This window comes from Pseudorca crassidens, chromosome 1 (assembly GCF_039906515.1).
Source record: "Pseudorca crassidens isolate mPseCra1 chromosome 1, mPseCra1.hap1, whole genome shotgun sequence".
In the NCBI taxonomy this organism is placed as follows: domain Eukaryota; kingdom Metazoa; phylum Chordata; class Mammalia; order Artiodactyla; family Delphinidae; genus Pseudorca; species Pseudorca crassidens.
In genome coordinates, this window is record NC_090296.1 from 50250168 (window position 1) to 50276537 (window position 26370).

Here is a 26370-nt window from a genome sequence, read left to right on the forward strand (position 1 = left end):
TTTATTTTATACATAATATTTCTGTTCTATTGTTAAGATTTACATACCCACAAGAGTGATCCTTGATTTCTCTCTCTCTCATACTCCATATTCAATCTGTTAGCAAATCCTGTTGGCTCTGTCGTTAAAATATATCCAAAGTCTGACCACTTCGCATCATCTCCACTGCTGTTAGCCTGGTCCAAGCCAGCAATAGCTTTTGACTGATCTCCCTACTTTTACCCTTGCTCCCATTCAGTCTATTTTCAACACAGCATCCAAAACCATCCTATTTAAATACATTAAGTTAGATCATGTCACTCCTCTGCTCAAAGTGAAATTCCTTACCTACAAGGCCCTAGGTGCCATTGTTACCTCTCTAACTTCATTTCCCACTACTCCTCTGCTCCAGCTACACAGACCTTCTTACATCACTTCAAACAGCCAGGAACATGGTAACTTGCAATGACTTTGCACTTGCTGTTCTTTCTGCCTGGAATATTCTTCCTCCAGATAGCTGCATTGCCAATTTCCTTTGTCACTTAACTCCAAAGGCTCCTTCTCATGAGCTAGTCCCACTAAAATCACAAACCCTCTTTTTCTTGTTTCATTTTCACCTCAGCACTTATCACTATGTAGCACAGTACATTTTATTTATTTTTCTTCTTTATTGTCTCTCTTCCCCATGAGAGTAGGGATTCTTTGCCTGTTGCTATATCCCAAGCACCTAGAACAGTGCCTAGCAGAGTGGGTGATCAATAAATATTTGTTGGTTATTGAATGAATTGTGAGAGATTTGTACCAAGGGACCATAACAATATGCAAAGATGGAGACAGGCACTAGACAAAATGTCTTATTTGTTCATGGCAAAACAAAATTTGAACAGCTTCCTAACCTTGTATAAGTAGAAAATTCCTTGCCTTTTGTTAACTGTTTACATCTCTTGTAGGATGTTTCCTATCTCAGGGAAAGCACTTTCCATTGTCAAAGCCTCAATTTGGTCACTTGGGGGTGGATCCCATCTTATTTTCTAAATGTTATCCTGTACATTTTGCCCCTCTGCTAAGTTATACAGAAGAAAGTAGGGTCTATTTTTGATTAAAAAATCCCAGGTCTTGACCTTTAGTGCTCAAAATTCTCAAAAAATCTAATACTGGAATATTTAAGAAAGAAATCTTCACATATTGAGGTATAAGGAAGTCATTCTGGATTACACGAGTTAACTTTATGCTAGCTAAAACAGCCTGTGGCCTATCAAACACACATTGTACATCTGCTTTAATTATTAAAGAAAAGAGCTCACTTACCAAAACTAAAGAATGTCCATGTTAAAAATAAAAATTAAATGCCTCCCTTGCTGGGCCACCAATGCTGTTGCTGCTTCAATGATAAGACTCCCTTCCCAGGTGCTAAGGCCATACTGACTCGCTGTATTCCAAACTGATACATTTTTTGGAAACCTTGAAGGAACGCATCCCTGACTTGTTGAATGTTCTTTGTTCCCACTAGACACAAACCTACGGGGAAAACTATGCTTCCCCCAGCACTTCCTTAGAGTTATCTGAGAAGCTGTCTTCTGGGCTTATACTTCCCAGTTTGGCTCAAATAAAACTCTTTTCTATGCCTATTGTAGATTATTTATTGATTTTTTTCCATTGACATCTCCAAGAGGAAATATGTGGTTAGTTCGTATAATAATGACAGTGGTGATTAAATAAATTATGCTAATAATCAAATTTATCTTACATCAAAGATCGTAGAAACCCCATTTTGGCCTCTTCCTCCGTTTTTTCCTTTATCAGAAAGATGCACACTCCCCGGCACTTGGGAGACTACAGATTCATACTGTTTAATTAGTATTAGCCAGACTAATGTTTTCAACAAAAAGAGGGCTCTAGATTTTTTTTTTGGTGCGGCACTAGCCTAAGCGTGGTGGTGTTCCTTCAACTCTACTGGCGTTCTGTGCTATCACGGACTTGAATTTACCAGCCCAAAAAACTCCAAGAGGGACGTCCTCTTTCGTGGCCGGGGACAGGAACGCATCTTGGGGGCGTCACCGGCTCCCTCGAGGTCCTGAGAGAAAAATCTGCGGGTAGAAGAGGCTCCTTTGCAGGAGCGTGCCACGGCCTCCCGCGCGAGGGTTTCGTCCTTCGTGTCCGCGGGACCTGCTTCTCGCCGAGGGGTAGTGAGGGCAGCCGCTACCCCTCCTGCAGACAGCGGGGCCAGCCCGTTAGCTAGGAGCTCGGCAACCATCCGGCAGTCCGAGCCGCGCCCCGGAGCTGGTGTGGGGGAGGGGCGGCGGCGCTCGCGCTGCGTCGAGTTTCCCAGAATTCCCAGCGGCCGCCGGGAAAGTTTACGGGACGTAGGCGGCGGCGGTGGCGGCGGCAGTCGTAGCGGCTATTAGGCGGCCCGCAGCGGACCATGGCCCTGCGCGGGCGTCCCTGGCCTCTCTTCCCTGAGTTCTCGGGCAGCATCGCGGAGCGGGCAGACTTCCGGGAAGGAGCGGACAAGAGATTGAGTGGTGGCCGGCGCGCTTAGCGCCCCGAACATGCGGCAGTCCCTGTGGGCGACCCCGGGCTGCGGAGAGGCGGCGGCGGCGGCGGCGGCGGCGGCTCGGGAGGGAAGGAGGCGGCGGCGCCGGCGGAGGTGGCGGCGGGGACGCCCGGCGCCCGGCGCGGAGCCCTAGGGCGGCTGCTTGGTGTGGCCTGGGGCCTCGTGGACAAGGATGCTGTCCCGAAAAAAAACCAAAAACGAAGTGTCCAAGCCGGCCGAGGTGCAGGGGAAGTACGTGAAGAAGGAGACGTCGCCTCTGCTGCGGAGTGAGTGTCGGGCGCCGCGCCCACACCTGGCCGGGGCGGCCACGGGCTGCGGGGACCCGGGCGGGGTGCCGGACGCCGCTCCCCGCGGCTTCGCATTCCTTTTTGGTCTCTGTGGAATATTGGTTTTTGTTTTGTTTTTTAATTTTATTATGCCTGGAGTGGTGTTCGTTGTTTGAAAGCTGATAAAGAATAAGAAACTTAGATTAGTCCGCCTCCGCCCCCCTCCCCCCAAATAACCACAGACTTTCCGGTCCCCTTGTGGCAGTGTCGTTGGTTTTGATTACGGGAAGAAAGAGGTTCTTTAGGAAACACTTAAATTGCTGATCCCCTGATTTTATAGGAATTAAAGTGATTACACTGGGGCACATGTTTTTCTCTTCTCGTTACGTCGAGATTTGCCTTGTGTTTGTAAACATTGAGGGTGTCACTCACCCGTGCTGGAAGCCGTGCGAACGCTTGGGTAGAATTCCTTAGCCCGTCAGCTGTTGGATGCCGAAGTAAGGAGGTGAAAGCTGACCGTCGCTATTGTAGCCACTACCCAAAGCCTCATCAATAGTAGATCTCAGGGTGGAGGAGCCAAAATTACATGTTTGGCTGTGTTCGTCGTGAGAATTGCTTCAAATAAAGCACCCTAGAGACCCCAAAAAGAAAGTACTCAAATTCTATCATATTTCAGGGTATATTACGAAAAAGTTTTTTTTTCTGTTTTTTAAAAAAAATTTAATAGAGTGCCTTTTTCTTCCCGCTGAACACTGGCACTTTTCTAATTTTCAATTTAAGTATTTGACTCTGATTTTCCGGCGGAGTCTTTTGAATTTTTAATTCTTGCTTGTGTGTTCAGAACATTTGTGAGCTAAGGAGCTAATTTTTTGGTGCTCATACTGCTGGGTCCTTTGTGTAAGTTTCCTTCTTGGAAGCTGGTGACTTTGTGACTTAAGCATTACCTCATATTGTAATTGGGAAAGCTTTTCATAGAGGTTCCTAGTAATATTTGCCCAAGATCACACAGAAAGGTGTGGAGAGCATGTTTTTTCCATTACAACCACATCATCAACTTTACAGATTTATCCTTGTATTTGCAGTGCTTTCTTACAGAACAGAAGAGATCAGATGGGTACATCAGTAACCTGAAACTTGATTTTTAAGCCTTTTTTAATATTTTGATTTTCGGTTACACATTCTCTTAGGATTTTGGCTAAAATAGCTTGCAGTTTGCTGCGCAAATAAAGTTTATTGAACATTACTTGAAATCATGAAATACATTTGCCACACCTTTAAGCAAATAACTTTTGATATAGTACTTTTTTAGTTTCATCAAATGTTGAGCCTTGTTTATTTTGATACTTATTTTTGTCTAGTTAGCTTAGTTAGCTTCTGTTGCATATTAATATGAGTGCTCTTTGATACTGTTAATGAACTAATAAAACAGTCTCCAAATCCAGTTTTCTTCTTGCTATAAAGGTATTTGCTTTCTAACCAGGAATACCTAAGCTATTTAAGTTCTGTGTTCAAAAGTACTGTATCCTGGGCTTCCCTGGTGGCACAGTGGTTAAGAATCCGCCTACCAATGCAAGGGACATGGGTTCGAGCCCTGGTCCGGGAAGATCCCACATGCCGCGGAGGAACTAAGCCCGTGTGCCACAACTACTGAGCCTGTGCTCTAGAGCCCAGGAGCCACAACTACTGAGTCCATGTGCCCCAGCTACTGAAGCCTGTGTGCCTAGAGCTTGTGCTCCACAACAAGAGAAGCCACCAAGATGAGAAGCCCGTGCACTGCAACGAAGACCCAACTCAGCCAAAAATTAAAAAAAAAAAAAAAAAAAAGTACTGTATCCTTAAAGCCATTGTTCTTCTCTTATCTTCTGTTTTGAGTTATAATTGTTCTTAAAGGAGCCATAGTTTTAGACTTGGTGTTTTTTTGAACTGGTTCAACATTTGTGTGTCTCTTCGAAATGAGATTCTTTTTTTTTTAAGATTTTTGGCCGCACCCTGTGGCATATGGGATCTTAGTTCCCGGACCAGGGATGGAACCTGCGCCCTCTGCATTGGAAGGCGGAGTCTTAACCACTGGACCACCAGGGTAGTCCCAGAAATGAGATCTTTTTTATTTTTTAATTTTCATAGTTAAATTTTTAGTTTTTCCATGTTTTGATTACTGTACTACTGCTACATAATTCCAAGAGTAGGAAGGCCAGGTTAATAATATTAAAATCTTTTTAGAGGAATTCACCTTTACGTGTTTGGGAATAGCATTATGTTCTGTTTTATTTTTTAAATCGTGTTTGCTTGAAGAAGGGCTTGGGGAATTTTGAAAATGAAGTAAAATCAGCAAAACAAACTGAAATGTTAAGTTATGCTGGTTAACTCTGTATCCATTTGTTAGATCGTTTACATGTTTATTCATGAGTGTTTCATTAATGTGTATTTCATAGTTAAGCTTATTGACGTTTAATCATATCACGTATGGTAGTATGCAGAATACATCCGATTCTGGCAGAGCTTACATATGACATGTTTATACAAATCATAAATCATTTGAGTGGGAAGACATCAACCAGCCTCAATTTTTAAATACCCAGGGACTTCCCTGGTGGCGCAGTGGTTAAGAATCCGCCTGCCAATGCAGGGGACGCGGGTTCGAGCCCTGGTCCGGGAAGATCCCACGTGCCTCAGAGCAACTAAGCCTGTGCGCCACAACTACTGAGCCTGCGCTCTAGAGCCCGCGTGCCACAACTATTGAAGCCCATGTGCCTAGAGCCCGTGTTCTGCAGTGAGAAGCCACTGCAATGAGAAGCCCGCACACCGCAACCAAGAGTAGCCCCCGCTTGCCGCAACTAGGGAAAGCCTGCACGCAGCAATGAAGACCCAACGCAGCCATAAATAAATAAACAAACAAACACAAATACTTTCCTAAAATTTTAAATTGTGTTTTCTTAAGTCCAAATTTTAAATTGTGTTTTCTTAAGTCCATTGAAATTTTTCATTTTGGGGTGATAGATATAAATGAACAACTTTTGAAAAGTGTATTACTTACTGGTCATTTTACTCTTTGTTCTGTTATAGATCTTATGCCTTCATTTATCCGGCATGGTCCAACAATTCCAAGACGAACTGATATCTGTCTTCCAGATTCAAGCTCTAATGCCTTTGCAGCTTCTGGAGATGGAATAGTTTCAAGAAACCATAGTTTCCTTAGAACTCCAATTCAAAGAACACCTCATGAAATAATGAGAAGAGAAAGCAACAGATTATCTGCACCTTCTTACCTTGCCAGGAGTCTAGCAGATGTCCCTAGGGAATATGGCTCTTCTCAGTCATTTTTAACAGAAGTTAATTTTGCTGTTGAAAATGGAGACTCTGGTTCCCGATATTATTATTCAGATAATTATTTTGATGGTCAGAGGAGGCGCCCACTTGGAGATCGAGCACACGAAGACTATAGATATTATGAATACAACCATGATCTCTTCCAAAGAATGCCACAGAATCAGGGGAGGCATGCTTCAGGTAACTTAAAATTAGTTTGTATTTAGGTTTATTAACACTTCATTAAAAAGATGTTCTGTTTCTAGATTTTCTTGGGAAGCTAACAGATACTCCTAGAGAACTACTACTCCATTTTGCCAGTCTTGCTAAGCCTGCTTGCAAATAATTATTAACCTACATGGAGGGAAAGAATTTTGTGTCCATTAACTCACCTAATTATTTTGTAAAAACTTGATACGTATCTGAATTCTATCTAGACTGTTAACAGTATGAACCTTGAAAACTTAGAGAGATTTTAATGTCTGTAGTTGGATTGAATCTATGTTTAGATTTAGTAGAATGGGACGGTTAGGGATTCAGAGAAACTGGACTTAAACCTGGGAAAGGAAAGGCAAATAAGAATTGTGCATGGTAGATGATACCACGGGCAACTGCATCATTACTTAGCTAACACTTGCACTGTTTCTTTTTTAACAGAACTGTTTTTGTAGTTAAAGAATTATTTCCCTAGTTTAAAAAGACTTATTGTCAAATGATTAATTGTGTGTTAAGTGTGTCTTTTTGTTGTTGTGCTTTTTGCAATGAGCAAAAATATTTGCCATATAATTTTCAAAAATCTGCTCTCTATATTTCCTGACTTTGGGATAATTTTCCTGACAGGGAGCAGAAGAGATAGGAGAAATGCACAGTTTTACTTTATTCCTAAAGTACTAGATTACACTAGGTAAACTGAAGCAAGCTGAAAATTAAACTTTTTAATCTGATTGTTTTTTTTCCTAGTAAGTTGTAGGCTTTAAATTTTGGCAGGATAAAAATAAAAAATACATGAGACATTTACTTTTTTAGCCCATGAAACTTCAAATAAAGTGACTTAAAAACAGTTTGGTGTATGAGCGTTTTGAGTGTAGAAAACATTTCATTCACTTAGTATTAATCATTTATGTGTCTATCATTTTCCCTTTTGGTATCTGACTTCTGGTACCTTATTTGGGAGAACAAAACTAATATATGAAAAATGATGATAGACAGTTGTTATACTATGTGGTACTGATTGAGTGCGATAGGGAGCCAGAAGAGAGAGAGATCAGGGTAGGCTAGAATACTTAGAGAATGGTCCATGGAAGAGGTGGGACCTAAACTATTTTTATTTGCGCTTGGACTGTAGATTGACACGGGATATAGGAAGGACATTTTAGGTGAAATAATCAGTGAAAACAGCAGACATGTAAATCCAAGTAACTGTGTAATTCTGTCTAATTTGAAGAAATAAGTTGTAAGATGGAGTGGAGATTAGTGATGCAACAACAGGCTGTAGGATTTAAACTCGAGTCAAGCAGAAGCCATTGCAGATTTCAAAAGGACAAGATTTTCATTTTATGAAAGCAGTGTTCAAGATTAGTTTACTAGCTGTACTCAGGATAGGTTGCTAGAGAAAAGAGAACCTCAGGTACCAGTGGTAGTGCAAATCTATGATGCTTTTGGAGGAAAAATGAGACTTAATTATGGTTTGGGGAGAAAGTAAATCACTGAAGTTTTGAAAATAGTATGGAACAGTTGGCAAGAGCAGCTTATTTTGTGAAAGCTGACATTCAAGTCTCACTGGGATATTGAAGAGGAGAGGTTTTCTAGGCATATAGAAATACTGTAATGAAAATAGGTGAGAGCCTTTTTTGTTTTTAAATTCTAGGTTAAAGGATTAGACAGTTGCATACTTCAGTGTTTCTTTTGGCTAGTTCTGATATCGTGTCGTTTTTTTTGTTGTTGTTGTTGCGGTACACGGGCCTCTCATTGCTGTGGCCTCTCCCATTGCGGAGCACAGGCTCCGGACGCGCAGGCTTAGCGGCCACGGCTCACAGGCCCAGCCGCTTCGCGGCATGTGGGATCTTCCCGGACCGGGGCACGAACCCGTGTCCCCTGCATCGGCAGGCAGACTCGCAACCACTGCGCCACCAGGGAAGCCCTATCGTGTAGTTTTAAACCTCAGAAGTGATTTGTTATCCAATCAAAATAGTATGTTTTAAAAATAAAGTTCATTTTTATATATTTTTTAGAGTAATACCTGCTTATTATAGGAAATTTGCAAAATGCAGAAAAGTAAAGGTAAAGCACTCATTATGCCAGAGATTCTTTGTATTTAGTTATTTCCTTCATCTTTTTCCATGACATTTCTTTTTAACATTGTCGTGATTATACTCTGTACAGTTTCATATCCTTGCTTTTTTACTTTAATGAGTTTCTGAATGTTAAACACTATTTATATGTAGTTTCAAAGCTCCATAGATTTCCATTTGTTGCATGTCTTATGGTTAATATTTTAAATGTTAATGAGGATTTGACCTAGGCTGGGGACATTTGGAAAGGGGCGAAGTGAGACGCATCTGCATTGATGGGCCTTGGCCAATAATGGGTATTGAGGGATGAGGGAAAGAGAAGAGTCAGATAGGATTAGCAAAGCACCTGATTGTATAAGAGGTGCTCTAAAAATAAATGGTTGAATAAGTGAATGGATCCACAGATTTCAAGTCTGGAGTCTTAAGACATTTTTGGTAGCCAAGGGGTAGCGGGAATAATAGCTTATAACAATCTTTTTCATTAATACAGATTGCTGTTCTTCGTACTTACGTTTCCCATGTATATTTATGTTGCAGCCATCACTGATAGCTCATGACACTTTTATGCCTGAAGTATGAAGAATTAATGATACCAGGTTAAAAATCTTATTTTAAAATTCTGATTCGCAAAATATCTTTGAGGAAATACTGTAAAAACTAAATTTCTACGGATCCTCTCTTAGAACCCTTTTTATGCAATTTGATATAGTTTTTGTAATTTTAATGACAGACTTTAAAACAGCTTTCCCCAGTCATATTTTAGAAATAAATAAAATACAAGTTAATTGGATACTTTTTCAAATTAAAGAATGTCATTTAAAAAAAGATTTGCACTTATTACGACAGTGATACATGCTTGAGAAATTTCACTTAACATTAATTTATATCAGGGCAATAAGATTAATGTTTTACCTTTCAGAAAAAAGCGGAACTTCTTTGCAGGGATCTCCTAAGTGGCAGGGAAGGATTAACAACCAATTATTAACCAAACAGAAAAGCCTAACAGCTGTCTTTTCCAGAAGAAAAACAATCTGAATATGAGACAATAGCTGGAAGTTTCTTGAATTCATCTTGAAAAGACTTGAAACTTCTTATATTTTCCAGATTTATGCTGGAGAGAGTTCAGGGAATTTGAATGAATGGAAAGGAGAAAGTAAGTTTGTGGGAGAGTAAGGATGTGCTGTAGACAGATTTATTTTCACAAGGTTTAAATTTCGATTTGTTACTAATGTAATCATAAAAAAGGTATGAAAGAAAATAGTTTTGTAATGACTTGATGGTAGTAATTCCTGCCAATTAGTTATTACTTAGACTTTTAGGAAACGCCTTATCTCAGGGGTTAATTTCATCTTACTGTATTTAGCAGAAGTACAAAAAACAAGTTGTATAATATCTTAACGGGTTTTACGGCCTAGCACGTTCTACATTTAGCTGTGAAATTTGACCTTTAACATTTTGGCCTACAGGCAGTTACTGTATGTGCCAGAGGAAGGAATTCTGCTGTTAACAGGAAGTCTTTAGTTGGAATACTAAAGGCAGATTGAATTCCTTTGTTCTGCTCCTAAATAATTTAGTTCTATGCAATTGTAAGTAACAAACTTTTAACTTTTATTTTTAAAGACAGCTAAAGAAATCAAGTAATAAAGATCAAATTAAAAAGTTCCAGGCCTTACCAAAAAAAAAAAAAAAAAAATTACTGGAGTTGTGTTTGCTCCAGGAAATGCATAAGTATTAGTTAACCAGAATCTTCTTTTGAGGAAATGTTAATAATCCTTAGGAGCACAACTTTATTTGTAGTTATTTTGGAGAGGAGGAAAAAAAGCAGTTGGTTTAGTTTAATCCTTATATCTTTTTATCAGCATCTTGATTATAACATGGGCTGTAATGTTTAGTATTACCCTGGAGGTTGTAACCTTCATTAGAGTTCCATATTCTATTTTATTCTCTGTAGCCACTTCAACATTAGGAAACTAGAATTTTTGAGCTTGTCTCTAAGGACAGATCTTGTAGGTATCTGCCACTTTTGTATGACAGTAAGTTCTTTGGAGGCATATCTAGTGAAAGCTTGGTGGAGAGACAAAGTAATACTTTATCTGTGTCTTTGGGAAATCATGTATGTAGCTTATTAATGTTCTAGTTTATTTTATGTAAGTGGAAGGTGCTTGTGCCATTAATTCCTGCAAATGGAAGTTATTTTGAAGATTATGAATGCCACTCATTCTTTTCTGGGACTAATAATTGAAATTATGGAAAACTATTTTTTCCCTTGTAGCTCAGAAACAAGTTCAGAATTATAGATTGCATTTTCTTTTATTAGTGGCAGTCATATTTTCTTTGAAGAATTACAGTTGATCTTTTGGGGTAAGATTACGTGGTTGGTAATAAATTTGTCATTTGACCTTATATCATCTGTGTGGCCTTTGGTAAAATAACTTACTTGAACCTTTGTTTCCTCATCTGTAAATTGGTAATGATACCACTACCTCATAGCGCTGATTGAGTATGAAATAGTACATATGGAAAGGGCCAGGGACAGAGTAGACATTCATAATTGTTAGTGCTCATGTTTTTTGTAAGGTATCATATGCTCTTGTATGCTTTTTCCAGATTTGGCATGTTTGGTTATTGAAGTTTCAGCTTTCTAACTGAACTTAAGAGTGGAGGTCTGGTGTGTTAGAGCTTGATATAGCTTTTTTTTTTTTTAAGTCTGCTAGACTTATTTTATTACTGATAATATTTTATGTTTTAGATTGGTGGTTTCCAGTCTTTTTGTACAGTACATTCATCTCTCACTAGTTTTATAGAATTATCCAAATAATAGTTTGAAAAAAATTTAGTGCACATGGCAGCTTCAGAAAGTGGGGGGGTGGTTTGTCATTGAAACTAAATAAACTGTTGTTGAAACTAACTAAAAAGGTTAGGAATCATGGTTTCACATGGCATTGGTAAAGCTGATGAGCCTATTTGGGACTTTGTGGACTTCATGGCTCCCTTATCAATAACTTGCAAGGTTTAGTTCCTGGACACAGAGGTTTTCCAGAGAGGTCTTTGTGTTTCCTCTAAACGTGAATTTCAAGTTTATCATGGTTTAAAATCTGCTGTTTGGTACCTACTATTGTTTACATGTAACAGTACATGTGTTTCTAGATTTAGGCAAGTTCAGTATATGGAAATTTGGATTTGCTAAGCAGATGAATGAAATTGTCACAAACTCTCTAAGCCTGTACAGTTTTAAATTACTATAATAGTTTTTTGTTTTTAACGCTACATTTAGAAATCTGTGTGTTTCCAGGGGGACCTCTGTTGGGCCCGAATGTTATGGGTCTTATCAATAACTCAATATGAATACATTGAATTGATTATAATTCTTTTAAAAAATTGCTATCCTTGGTTGTGGCTAGTACTACAACATTTTTAGTGATGGAAGTATGAGAAAGTATAAAGCCACTGCATGCTTGAACAGCATGGTTTTAGTTATTTGCTATGTGTTTGTCTTTAGTACATTGGCTTATTTCTTTTCTCTTTAAATATTTTCTCTTTAAGTACTGAAGTTGCTTAAGCTACACTTACTAAATAAACGTTCAGTTGCAGGTGACAGAAGCCAAAGTCAGTTTCACCAAAAGACTTGATAGCTTTGTTTTGTTTTATAGTCACCATATGTTTTAGAAATGTATGCCTTTCTTCCCAAAAGGTACTGAGCAAGAGTGATTTTGTTTTCTTTCTTGCATTTTCCGTTCTGCCAGAGTACTTCATAGGTGGCATTGTGTACATTCTATTGCATCAGTTCCAGACACACATAATGACTGATTTCTCTTTTTGTGATATTAAATTTGGTTATGGGATCAGATGTCATACCAATTCATCATCATGATGTTGTCCATCAGCTTTTCACCTATTGATTTGGAAGCCATTAATCATTATTGGCTAGATCCAATATTGCTATTCATATAAGACAGGATAAATGGTAGATCTTTTCCTTTACTTACTATTTTTCAGAATAGTCAGTTGATACCCTAACCACCTCCAGAGGTAACCAATGAGGTTTATTTTTTTAGTGTCTTTATGAACTCGAGGATTTAAAAAAAATTAAATACCAAGCTTTATTTGGATTTCACCAGCTTTTTCCTTAATACTCATTTTCTGTTACAGGATCCAGTGCAGAGTACCACATTACATTTAGTTGTCATATTTCCTTATTGTTCTTTGGTGTATTACAATTTCTTAGTCTTGTCTTTTTTCTTTATTTTTTTTTTTTTTTGCGGTACGCGGGCCTCTCACTGTTGTGGCCTCTCTCGTTGCGGAGCACAGGCTCCGGACGCGCAGGCTCAGCGGCCATGGCTCACGGGCCCAGCCGCTCTGCAGCATGTGGGATCTTCCCGGACCGGGGCACGAACCCATGTCCCCTGCATCAGCAGGCGGATTCTTAACCATTGCACCACCAGGGAAGTCCATGGGGCAACATTTTTTTGAATGTTCTTTTTTAATCAACTTTGTACCTTTTTGCCCCTTTAATTTTTCTTATAGAATTGATGTTGTGCTGTCCTAATTATACATTATTGAATAATTAGGGTTTTTCTCTGCCAGTTATTTGAAATTGGCTCCTGTGGTTGCGAGGGGTGTAAGGGGTTGTGTAGGGAAAAGGAAAAATTACCAGGGTAGTGTTTTGGGCTGCTTGGTTTTGCGCAGTGCTGTGTTCTTATTTCCACTTCTTTCTTTACTGTTCTTCTTCTAGCCCAGCTGCTTTTGGCAGTTTTTGTATGTATATTAGATTTAGGGATTATACCTCTCTAATTTTTTTTTGAAGTCTAGTTGGTTTACAGTATTGTGTTAGTTTCAGGTGTACAGCATAGTAATTCATTTTTTGCAGATTGTATTCCACTATAGGTTATTATAAGATACTGGGTATAATTCCCTGTGCTATACAGTAAATCCTTGTTGCTTATCTATTTTATATGTAATAATTTGTAACCGTTAATCCCATACTCTTGATTTGTCCCTCCCTTCCCCTTTTGGTAACCATAAGTTTGTTTTCTATGTCTGTGAGTCTGTTTCTGTTTTGTGTATAGATTCATTTGTATTATTTTTTAGATTCTACAAATAAATGATATCATATAGTATTTGTCTTTGTCTGACTTATTTCACTAAGCATAATATTCTCTATCCATATGTTGCTGCAAATGGCAATATTTCATTCTTTTTTAGAGCTGAGTAATATTCCATTGTGTATGTGTGTGTGTATATATGTGTGTGTATACATATATATATGTATACACACATATATACACCATATCTTCTTAAGCCAATCTGTTGATGGGCACTTGAGTTGATTCCATGTCAACTATTGTAAATAGCGCTGCTATGAACATTGGAGTGCATGTATCTTTTCGAGTTAGAGTTTTCCTCTTTTCCAGATATATGCCCAGGAGTGGAATTGCTGGATCATATGCAACTTTATTTTTAGTTTTTTAAGGAATCTTCATACTGTTTTCCATAGTGGCTGCACCAATTTACATGCTTACCAACAGTGTAGGAGGGTTCCCTCTTCTCCACACCCTCTCTGGCATTTATTACTTGTGGACTCTTTAATGATGGCCATTCTTATCAGTGTGAGGTGATGCCTCATTGTAGTTTTGATTTGCATTTCTCTAATAATTAGCAACATTGAGCATCTTTTCATGTGCCATCTGTATGTCTTCTTTGGAGAAATGTCTACTTAGGTCTTCTGCTCACTTTTTGATTGGGTTATTTGTTTTTTTAACATTGAGTTATGTAAGCTGTTTGTATATTTTGGATATTAACCCCTTGTTGGTTGCATTGTTTGCAAATATCTTCTCCCATTCCATTGGTTGTCTTTTCATTTTGTTTATGGTTTCCTTTGCTGTGCAAAAGCTTGTAAGTTTGATTCGGTCCCATTTATTTGTTTTTGCTTTTTTTTTTGCCTTGGGGACTGATCTAAGAAAATATTGCTACGATTTATGTCAAAGAATGTTTTGCCTATGTCATCTTCTAGGAGTTTTATGGTGTTATGTCTTAAATTTAGGTCTTTAAACCATTTTGAGTTTATTTTTCTGTATGGTGTGAAGGAATGTTTTAATTTCATTGTTTTACATGTAGTTGTCCAGCTTTCCCAGTGCTGCTTGTTGAAAGAGACTGTCTTTTCTCCATTGTATATCCTTACCTCCTTTGTCATAGAATAATTGACTGTAGGTGAGTAAGTTTATTTCTGGGCTTTCTATTCCATTCCATTGATCTATGTGTGTCTTTTTGCACCTGTACCATGCTGTTTTGATTACTGTAGCTTTGAAGTATAGTCTGAAGGCTGGGAGACTGATACCTCCAGCTTTGTTCTTTTTCTCAATATTGCTTTGGCAACTCTGGGTCTTTTGTGGTTCCATATAAATTTTAAAATTATTTGTTCTCATTCTGTGAAAAATGTCATGGGTGTTTTGATAGGGGTTGCATTAAATCTACAGACTGCTTTGGTAGTATGGCCATTTTAACAATATTCTTCCAGTTTAAGAGCATGGAATATCTTTCCATTTCTTCAAATCCTCTTCAGTTTCCTTTATCAGTGTTTTGTAGTTTTCAGCATATAGGTCTTTCACCTCCTTGGTTAAGTTTATTCCTAGGTTTTTTTGTTTTTGTGTTTGTTTTTTTGGGGTGAGGTTTTAAATGGAATTGTTTTTATCTTTACTTTCTCTTTCTGATATTTCCTTATTAGTGTATAGAAACGCAACAGATTTCTATATATTAATCTTGTATCCTGCTGCCTTGCTGAGATCCTTTATTTGTTCTAATAGTTTCTGTGCAGAGATTTTAGGGTTCTCCATATAGAATATCCTATCTGTGAATAGTGACAGTTTTACCTTTACCCTTCCAATTTGGATACCTTTTATTTCTTTTTCTTGTCTGATTGCTGTGGCTAGGGCTTCCAATATTGTATTAAGTAGAAGCAGGGAGAGTGGGCATCCTTGTCTTGTTCCTGAATTTAGTGGAAAGGCTTTCAGCTCTTCACTGTTGAGTATTATGTTGGCCATGGGTTTGTCATAAGTGGCTTTTATTGTGTTGAGACATGTTCTCTCTATACCCACTTTGCTGAGTTTTTATCATAAATTGTTGTGGAGTTTTGTCAATAGTTCTTTCTGCATCTGTTGAGATGATGATATAGTTTATATTCTTCAACTTGTTAACGTGGTGTGTCACGTTGATTAATTTGCAGATATTGAACATTCTTGCATCCCTGGGATAAATCTCACCTGGTCATGATGTATGAGCCTTTTAATGTATTGTTGAATTTGATTTTCATATTTTGTTGAGGATTTTTGCATCTATGTTTATTAGTGATATTGGCTTGTAATTTTTTTGTGGTGTCTTTGGTTTTGGTATCAGGGTGATGCTGGTATTGTAGAATGATTTCATGATCATTCCTTCCTGTTCAATTTTTGGAATAGTTTGAGAAGGATAGGTGTTAACTCTTCTGTAAATGTTTGGTAGAGTTCTCTTGTGCAACTGTCTGGTCCTGGTCTTTTGTTTTTTGGGAGTATTTTTTATTAGTGATTCAGTTTCATTACTAGTAATTGGTCTGTTTGTATCTTCTATTAAATATTTCTTCCTGGTTCCATCTTGGGAGATCGTGCATTTCTAGGAATTTGTACATTTCTTCTAGGCTGTCCATTTTATTGATGTGTAATTATCCATATTAATCTTTTACGATCCTTTGTATTTCTATGATATTTGATGTAACTTCTCCCTTTTTTTCCTGATTTTATTGACGTTAGCCCTCTCTCTTTTTTTCTTGATGAATCTGGCTAAAGATTTATCAATTTTTCTTACCTTTTCAAAGAACCAGCTCTTAGTTTCATTGATCTTGCCTATGGCTTTTTTTTTGCGATACGCGGGCCTCTCACTGCTGTGGCCTCTCCCGTTGCGGAGCGCAGGCTCTGGACACACAGTCTCAGCAGCCATGGCTCACGGGCCCAGCTGCTCCGCGGCATGTGGGATCCTCCTGGACCGGGGTAGGAACCCGTGTCCCCTGCATCGGCAGGCGGCCTCTCAACCACTGCGCCACCAGGGAAGCCCATTTCCTATTGCCTTTTTAGTCTCTATTTCATTTATTTCTTCTCTGTCCTTTATGATTTCTTTCCTGTTAGTAACTTTGGGTTTTGTTCTTTTTTTCTAGTTCCTTTAGGCATAAGGTTAGATTGTTCATGTGAGATTTTTCTTGTTTCTTGAGGTAGTCTTGTATTGCTATAAACTTCTTTCCCTTCCTCTTTTGTTCTCTTCTCTTGTGATTTGATGACTAACTTTAGTGTTGTGTTTGGATTCCTTTTTCTTTTTTGTGTGTGTATCTATTGTAGATTTTCGGTTTGTGGTTACTATGAGGTTTGATATAGCAGTCTATATATAAACAAGATTGTTTTAAGTTGCTGGTCTTTTAATGTCAAATGCATTTCTAATACCCTGCATTTGTGTTCTCCTTTTCTTACAATTGCTGGTTTTGATATACTTGTATGTGAATGATTTTCTAGCTTTACTGTATGTTTGCCTTTACCCGTGAGCTTTTCCATTCGTAATTTTCTTGTTTCTAGTTGTGGTCTTTTCTGCTTAGAGAAGTTCTTTTAGCATTTGTTGCAAAGCTGGTCTGGTGGTGCTGAATTCTCTTAGCTTTTGTCTGTCTGTAAAGCTTTTCATTTCTCCATCAAATTTGAATGAGAGCCTTCCTGGGTAGAGTATTCTTGGTTGTAGTTTCTTCTCTTTCATCACTTTTAATGTATCATGCCACTTCATTTTGGCCTGCAAAGTTTCTGCTGAGGAATCAGCTGATAACATTATTGGAGTTCCCTTGTATGTTTTTTTGTCACTTTTCTCTTGTTTTAATATTTTTTCTCTTTAATTTTTGTCAGTTTGATTACTGTGTGACTCCGTGTGTTCCTTCTTGGGTTTTTACTGCCTGGGACCCTCTGTACTTCCTGGACTTCGGTGACTGTTTCCTTTCCCGTGTTAGGGAAGTTTTCATCTATGATCTCTTCAAATATTTTCTCAGGTCCTTTCTCTTCTCTTCTCCTTCTAGGACCCCTATAATGTGAAAGTTGGTGTATTTAATGTTGTCTCAGAGGTCTCTTAGACTGTCTTCTTTTCATTTTTGTTTTCTTTATTCTGTTCTGTGGCAGTGATTTCCACCATTCTGTCTTCCAGGTCACTTATCCATTCTTCTGCCTCAGTTATTCTTCTATTGGTTCCTTCTAGTGTTTTTTTTTCCTTTCAGTTATATATTGTTCATGTCTGTTTGTCTGTTCTTCAGTTTTTCTAGGTCTTTAGTAAACATTTCCTGCATCTTCTCAATCCTTGCCTCCATTCTTTTTTCCAAGATCTTGGATCATCTTCACTATCATTCTGAATTCTTTTTCCCGTAGGTTGGCTATCACCATTTCACTTAGTTCTTCTGCGGGTTTCATCTTGTTCCATCATCTGGGACCTAATCCTCTGCCATCTCCTTTTGTCTAACTTCCTGTGATTGCTGTTTCCTTTCCACAGGCTGCAGGATGGTAGTTCTTGCTTCTGCTGTCTGCCCTCTCATGGATGAGGCTGTCTAAGAGGCTTGTGCAGGCTTCCTGGTGGGAGGGGCTGGTTCCTGCCCAGTGGTGGGTGGAGCTGGGTCTTGTCCCTCTGGTGGGAAGGGCTGTGTGTGCTCAGAGAGACTTTTCAGCCACTTGTCTGCTAATGGGTGGGGCTGTGTTCCTGCCCTGTTGGATGTTTGGCCTGAGGTAACCCCAGAACTGGAGCCTACAGGCTGTAGGGTAGGGCTAATGGCAACCTCCAGGAGGGCTCACACCAATGCATACTCCCTGGATCTGCTGCTGCCAGTGTCTTTGTCCCTGCCATGAGCCACAGCCACCCGCCACCTCCGCAGGAGATCCTCCAGTACTAGGCAGGTAGGTCTGGCCCTGTCTCATATGGGGTCACTGCTCTTTTCCCCTGGGTCCTGGTGAGCACGAGACTTTTTGTGTACTCTCCAAGAGTAGAGCTTCTGTTTCCCCCAGTCCTGTGGAAGTCCTGTGATCAAACCCCTCTATGTCTTTTGGTTGGAGTATTTAGTCCATTTACATTTATAGATATGTACTTATTGACATTTCTTAATTGTTTGGGGGGTTGTTTGTAGTTCCTTTTGTTCTCTTATGTCATTTGATGACTATTTTTAGTGTTATATTTGGGTTCTTTTTCTTTTTTGTGTATTTATTATAGATTTTTGGTTTGTGGTTACCATGAGGTTTATATATAGCCATATATATGTGTGTGTATATATATGTGGTTAAGTTGGTGATCTCTTAAGTTCAAATGCCTTTTAACAACCCTGCATTTTTACCCCTCCCCCCGACATTTACCGGTTTTGTCATGTTTTACTTCTTTTTGGTATGTGTATCCCTTAACTTCTTATTGTGGATATAGATGATTTTATTACTTTTGTCTTTCAACCTTCCTAATAGCTTTATACTTGGTTTTCTGTTGGGCAGAGCCATGTCCCAGGGTCCCTGGCTATAGGGCCCTGTGGGGTCCTGGAGCTGGTACTGGCCCGCAGGTGGGTGGGGCTGGTTCCTTATACAGCTGTCGGCATGGTCCTGGCAGTCCCAGAGCTTGTGTTGGACCACTGGTTGGTGGGACCAGATCCCAGGTTGGCTGCCTAAATTGGCTTAAGGTGTCCGAGATCTGGTTTTGGCCTGCTGGTGGATGGTGCCAGGGCCCAGGGGGTCCTGGGGCTGGTGCCATCCTGCTGGTGGGTGGGTTGGGTCCTGACACGCCAGGCTGCAGGGCTGTGGTGGTTCTAGGGCTGATGTCTGCCTGCTGGCAGATGGGGCCGGGGCTGAGGAGATCCAGGGGCTGGTGCCCACCGACCAGTTGGTGAAACCAGGTTCTGGGACTAGTGCCAACTCACTGGTGAGCGGAGCTAGGTCCTGGGGTCTCTGACTACAGGGCCCTGGGGGTCCTAGAGTTGTTTGTCAGCTTGCTGGTGGGCGGGTTCAGGTCCCAGGGGGTTCTGAAGCCAGTGCCTGCCCACTCGTGGTTGGAGCCAGGTTCTGAGTTATCTGGCTGCAGGGTCCTGGGGATTCCAGGACTAGTGCTGGTGCCCTGGTGTGTGGGTCTTGGTCCTAGCCCCTCTGGTGAACAGGGGCATATCCTGGAGTGGCTGCGGTCACAGGGGGTTTTAAGGCAGATGGCCTGCTGGTGAGTGGGGCTGTGTCCCAGCTGGGCTAATTGCTTGGCTTGACCTGTTGTGTCCCAATACTGGTGCCCATAGGCTGGTGGGCAAGGCCAGGTTCTGGTGCTAATAAGTTAGAGGGAGAATTCCAAAACAGTGCTTGGCAGCACCCAGTGTCTTTGTGGTGGTAGAAGAAGCTCCCAAAATGTCTGCCACAAGTGTCTGTGTCCCCAGGGTCAGCTCCAGTTTCCTCCTGCCTCTCTGGGAGGCTCTCCAAGATTAGCAGGTGGGTCTGACCCAAGCTTCTTTAAAATTATTGCTTCTGCCCTGGGTCCCGGAGTGTGTGAGGTTTTGTGTGTGCCCTTTAAGAGTGGAGTTTTTATTTCTCACAGCCCTCCAGCTCTCCTGAAAGTGAGCCCTGCTGGCCTACAAAGACAAAGGTTCTGGGGGCTTGTCTTCCTGGACAAGGTCCTTCCTGGTGTAGGACCCCTGGGTTGGGGAGCCCAGTGTGGGACCTGGGCCCCCTTGCTTCTTGGGGAGAATCTCTACAGTTGTAATTATCCTCCTGTTTGTGGGTCGCCCACGTGGGGGTAAGGTTCTTGACCATACTGTGTTTCCACCTTTCCTGTAAGTCTTGTTGTGGTTCCTTCTTTGTATTTTTAGTTGTAGAAGATCTTTTCTGCTGGTTTCTAGTCTTTCTCATCAATAGTTCCTCTGTAAATAGTTGTAATTTTGGTGCGCCCAAGGGAAGAAGCAAGCTCAGGGTCTTCTTACTCCACCATCTTGACCACACCCATTTCATTTCTTTCGTCATTGTTTTGTAGTTGTCAGCATACAGATCTCACAATTTTTTTGTTAGATTGATGTGTAAATATTTAATTTTTGGGAGCTAAGTGGTATAACTTATTTTTAATTGTTGTTAGTATAGAGATATTAAATTGATTTTTGTATGTTGACCTTATACTGTGTTATCTTGGTAAACTTACTTAATAGTTTTATGGTACAGCCAGGTTATTTTTAAGAAATTACAAACTGGGAATAGTTTTATAAGTTCATTTTTGCTGTTTTAGATGAAATGTCAAATCTTAAATCTTGAATGAGGTGAATTTTTCTGTTCCTCACTTTTTCTTTAGCAGTATACGTATAATATTTACTTATTAGCTTTGTTAGTAGTTAAATATTTGTATGGCCTGGTGATGGAAGCATCAACCAAAAAAGCCTGATTTCAAAGAGGGAGCCTAGTTTCTCTCTTCTTTTGTAATTAAATAATAGTAACACTGGCTAGTTTTATGAAAAATTTTATTTGCAACAGTAAAATCATGATTTTTTTAACAGGAAGAGTACGATTGGGATAGTTAATTTTGTAAGTGTTTTTCATATGGCATATTTTTTGGCTATGAATAATTGTCCTATTTCTTCTCTTTTTCTCTTTCTTCTCAGGTATTGGGAGAGTTGCTGCTACATCTTTAGGAAATTTAACTAACCATGGTTCTGAAGATTTACCCCTTCCTCCTGGCTGGTCTGTGGACTGGACAATGAGAGGGAGGAAATATTACATAGATCACAACACAAATACAACTCATTGGAGCCATCCTCTTGAGCGAGAAGGACTTCCTCCAGGATGGGAGCGAGTTGAGTCATCAGAATTTGGAACCTATTATGTAGATCACACAAATAAAAAGGCTCAATATAGGCATCCCTGTGCTCCGAGGTAGACTATCAACTTTATCTTAACTCTTTGTTTTGAAATTGTCTAATGTTAGATTTTGAACTCATATTTTCATCAAAGAGAAAGATGTCCTGAAGTTTGATTTGAAAACTTTATTTTTCACAGCTTATGAGATTTTTTCCTCTGGACTTACATTTAGTAATGAATGACTTTAATAATTAAAAAACAACTTTTAAACAAACCTGAAAAACAGGATCAATATTCTTATGATCAGATTCTGCTTTAATATGCCAGAATGCTTTTGTTAAAGATACCCAGAAATTAAAGTAAATAAATAGAATATCTGCCTCTTTACATTTAAATTTCTATAAAAAATACACATCTACCTTCTAATGTGTCAGAATATATTTTGAATTATGTTTTGCTGATTTTATTCAATTTACAGATATTTTATGTTTTTTAACTGTTGCCACACAAGAAAGTGAAGATTATTTTATTTATTTATTTTTGGCTGCATTGGGTCTTCGTTGCTGTGCGTGGGCTTCCTCTATTTGCAGTGAGCGGGGGCTACTCTTCATTGCACTGTGCGGGCTTCTCATTGTGGTGGCTTCTCTTGTTGTGGAGCACGGGCTTTAGGCACGCGGGCTCAGTAGTTGTGGCGCACAGGCTTAGTTGCTCCATGGCATGTGGGATCTTCCCGGACCAGGGCTCGAATCCATGTCCCCTGCATTGGCAGGCGGACTTAACCACTGCAACACCAGTGAAGTCCCTACATTTTAATATTATCACCCAGAAAACTAAGCTTTGTCATTATTGTGCTGTTTTAATCATTTTACATATTTGGATTTTTAATTCAAGTTTGAAAAACAGTTTTTTTCCAGTGATTCCATTTAGTGGCACTCAGTGTTTATTGAGCACGTGAGGTTGTCATCCCTTCAAAAGAACCAAGTCAGCCTCTTTGCCTGTGTTGGGCTCTGGCCCCTTTGCCTGCTCTCCTTACCATCTCAGGCAAGCTGCTGCTCTCCCTGGCTTCAATTTGCCGGCCTGTGACATAGGGGTAATTTGTAGCCTCCCTCCCACCTGATCACAACCCTTACCCAAGGGCAGGGATGAGTTCCACGTATTCCTGCTGTGTCCCCGGCACCAAACACAGAGACACACACACAGGTAGATGTTTTGTTGAATGAATAAATGATAGAAATGCAAAAAACCCCACAAAACCCTAAAAACCCCCAACAAAACGTGGTTACAGTTTGCTGTCACTGGATCTCAGAGGCTTTCTGGTCCATATAACCAGATTTGAGAGTATATTGAGCCTAGTTTTCTGTTTATCATCATTAATTTTATATTGAATATTATTATAGAATTTTATAGTTTACAAAGCATTTTCACAATTAGTTAATTTGCTTCTCTTAGCAACTCTGTAGACTTGAAGCAGGAGAGAATAAACACCTTCCTTAAGCTCAGATAGGTAGTATTAGCATCTATTTGGTTGTCTGTATTATGCTAATCCTTATACAGAACTCTTGACATATATTAGGTCATTTAATCCTTAGAAGAGTCATTTTTGGTATGAATTTATTCTGGTTTTACAAATAAAAGGCTAAGGTTTAGAGAAGTGAAGCAGTTTCGCTTACATTCGTGCAACTTGTAATTGGCCAAACTGAGGTTAACCCGCACACCTCCCAGGGTGTATCTGACTTCGAAGCCTCAGTTCTTTCCCACCTCCCAGTTGTGCTATCAAGGAATATTTCACTTTGCACCTACTTATGAAAGAAGAGTTGAAGATAAAATTCAGTGCCATTTGCACATTGATCTTTAAATTGTTAACTACAGTCTAATCCAACAGTTACTTGAGTCCTGGTTTAGTATTGGAATGATCTTTCCTGATACACACATAAACCTTTATGTTTGGAGGCAGGCTCTTCCAGTTTTATCTCCAAGTCTGGAATAGGCCATTATGGTCTCCTGGAATTCAGTCTTTAACCTTCAAGTGGGTCAGTGCTTTCCTTAGCATCTTCCCATTAAGAGCCCTTACCCCACCTTGCTGTTCTTTCCTTCCCCCCTCCCCCAACTTATAGGCTGTTAGAACTAATTAAAAGCATGGTCTTTTTTTTTTTTTTTTAAGTCTCTGACTTAAAACAGGTTCTAAAAACAGGTTCTAATCAACCCTAACTCCCATATGCTCTCTTAAGGTGGTAAAAGTAGAAAGGAAATAGTATAGTTATGTGGATATTTCAAGCACAGTACTCACTCCTACTGTAGTACCTGTTCCAAACCCCCTTTTCAGCCTAAAGGAGAAAGAAAATATCCATTCTTATTTTGAGAAAAATTATCAACTTTTCCAGTATAAATTTATAGCTAATTACTAGTTATTACTAAAATTTGATTCTAGTTTTAAGCCTCTATAAAGATTATAACTTAGCTCTGACTTTTTTAATAAACTTCTTTAAAGTTGCCCTTGAAAAGAATAAATATCAGCCAGATGAAATCTCTTAAAAATATGTAAAGATTTAGCTTAGTTTTATATCCATCACTAGTGACATACAAGTTTCCAAGAGAAGGTGCATTTTACTTCCCCTATAGTATGGTTTAAAAAAAAGCCAGATCCTTATGTTTTTTAGGTGGTAGAAGTTTGGGCAAGAGGCACATTGAAAAAACACTTAAATATTATTCTTGTATTTCATGTTTTATTTAGGGCCTTTATCCTAATGAACATTGATTGTTTCTTCTTAGTGTACCTCGGTATGATCAACCTCCTCCTGTCACATACCAGCCACAGCAAACTGAAAGAAATCAGTCCCTTCTGGTACCTGCAAATCCTTATCATACTGCAGAAATTCCTGATTGGCTTCAGGTTTATGCTCGAGCCCCTGTGAAGTAAGTGAATTTACAGCACAAATTTTTGTTGAGTGGTGAGTAGAAGCCTGAATGGAGTCTCTGGGCTGCTTAAAGCACACAGCACCATTTTTTAAAAAATATTATTTAAAAGCCCATTGTTATTTAAAGAAGGGATATCACAGCTTATAAAGTTGAAAAGTCATTGATTAGAAATAGAAGTTTTACAAATATTTATTGAATCTTCACTTTCTATTGTGTGCAGACCTAGGCTATTACAGGGATGCAATAAAAAGCTTACATTCTCATAGGGGTAGAATAACTTGTAAATAAGTGATGCAATACCTGTGATAAAAGGAAGGAACCAGGTAAGTCCTAGGTACATAGGTGAATCAAAGCGGGACACAAGGTGTTGAGGAAATAGTATGTGTGGTGGCTCAAGTTCTGGGAGGAGGTGATCTGTGTTCACTGATAGCTTTGTTACCCTGGGAAGGGTGCTTAACTAAGTTTTGTTTTCTGTAAATTGGAGATAGTAATAGTACCTTCTCTTAAGGTTATTGAGTATTCAATAAAATAATGCATCTAAAATATGTATCACAGTGTCTTGCACATTGAGAGAGCTTAGTAAATGGTTACTGTTATTATTGTGGGTAAAGGTATAGAATAGTGGTTAAGATCACTCAGGAAGGAAACTGTCTGGAAGGAAAGCGTGATTTCTGTCTCCATCACCTACTTACTGAATGACCTTGGGCAAGTTATTGAACTTAGTTCTAAGTGTTTTTCCTCTACTGAAATACAGGGGATAATAATCTTGTCTACTTTACTTGGTGTGGTGAGGCTTAAAAGTGATCATGCTTTTTTTTCTTAAATATTTATTTATTTTTAGCTGCACTGGGTCTTAGTTGTGGCATGCAGACTCTAGTTGCAGCATGCATGCGGGATCTAGTTCCCTGACCAGGGATTGAACCCGGGCCCCCTGCATTGGGAGCATGGAGTCCCAGCCACTGGACCACCAGGGAAGTCCCTGATCATGCATTTTAAATCAAATGGCACAGTGGCTGACTTGAGTAAGCCCTTAACAATGGTTTCTTACTATTATGAGTGAGCAAGGAAAGCTGCACCAAAAGGAAACTCCATGCACTAGTTTTTAAAGATGGCTATGAGTTTGCTAGGCTCATTGAGGATATTTGTTGGGTGCCATAGTAGGCACTGTTCTTGGAATATAGTCATGAATAAATGAAATATTTGCCTCAAAGAGCGTCTCTCTTCTGGGAAAACAGAAGTAGGTACTCAGATCAATAATCCAGTGTGGTAAGGATCAGTGACAGTGGTATATACAAAGTGCTATGATTTCAGAAAAGGGGATGTCTGAAAGTAAATAGTTATTGATAATCCAGTGCTTCTTGTACCATACTGTGCTAAGTTTTTACATATGTTATCTCATATAATCTTCCCAAAACCTATTTTACAGCTGAAAAAAACTCTGCTAAGATCACACAAATATTAAGTGGTAGATTTCAAACCTTTCTAACTTCAAAGTTCATACTCTTAACTTTTGTCATTACTACTTCTTATTTAATAATAATTATCACTTACTGAGTATCTATTTAAATTCCTGGTACTTTGCTACGTATTTTACACATAATAATTGCATGTACAGTACTGTTAACAATTATATAAGGTGACATTTTGCAGCCTTACTCTTAATATTCCATTTGTATTTCAAAAACCAAAACTATCAGCACAAGATAGCCCAAAGAAGAGTTTTTAGAAAGTTTAAGATGATTGTACAATGAATTTCGAATAAAATAATTAAATCTTATAAAGTCACTGGTCATTTACTATGAACTATTTGTTAATTCTTGGCCAACATAACATTCCCTTACATTCCCTCTGATCTTTTCAGTCTATAAATTCATGGCTATTGATCTGTGTGGCCTGATGCAGAGAGACAAGATGATATTATGAGGGTTGTAGTCTAAAATCATCAGTTTTTTTTTTTCCTAAGTCAAATTTAAGCCTTGTCAGTGTAATTTTTAAAAAGGTTTTAATTATAGATATTATTATACAGAGTATAAACAGTGCTTGTCAGAAGTTTGATTTTAGTTTATTTGAAATTACGTAGACATTCATCCATAAAATTAAGCATGGCTTGGTGTTTTAACTAACCTACAGAAACCTCTTTATCTGATAATATCCATATACTGTAGGAATAGGATGAGGAATGATAGCAGATGGACTTTTCTTCCCTTTTTCCCTCTCTTCTTTCACTC

General features: G+C 39.1%; 1 protein-coding gene across 1 annotated transcript in view; it reads left to right on the forward strand.

Annotated features, from left to right (window-relative positions):
* Window positions 1-2324: 2324 nt before the first annotated feature.
* The window catches only part of SAV1 (salvador family WW domain containing protein 1), a 28965-nt gene continuing 4919 nt past the window's right edge, over window positions 2325-26370 (forward strand). The window contains exons 1-4 of the mRNA XM_067736375.1: window positions 2325-2799; window positions 5863-6306; window positions 21031-21301; window positions 23996-24139. Coding sequence (XP_067592476.1) covers window positions 2706-2799; window positions 5863-6306; window positions 21031-21301; window positions 23996-24139 — 953 coding nt within the window. The 5' untranslated portion in view covers window positions 2325-2705. The remainder of the gene's footprint in view (window positions 2800-5862; window positions 6307-21030; window positions 21302-23995; window positions 24140-26370) is intronic.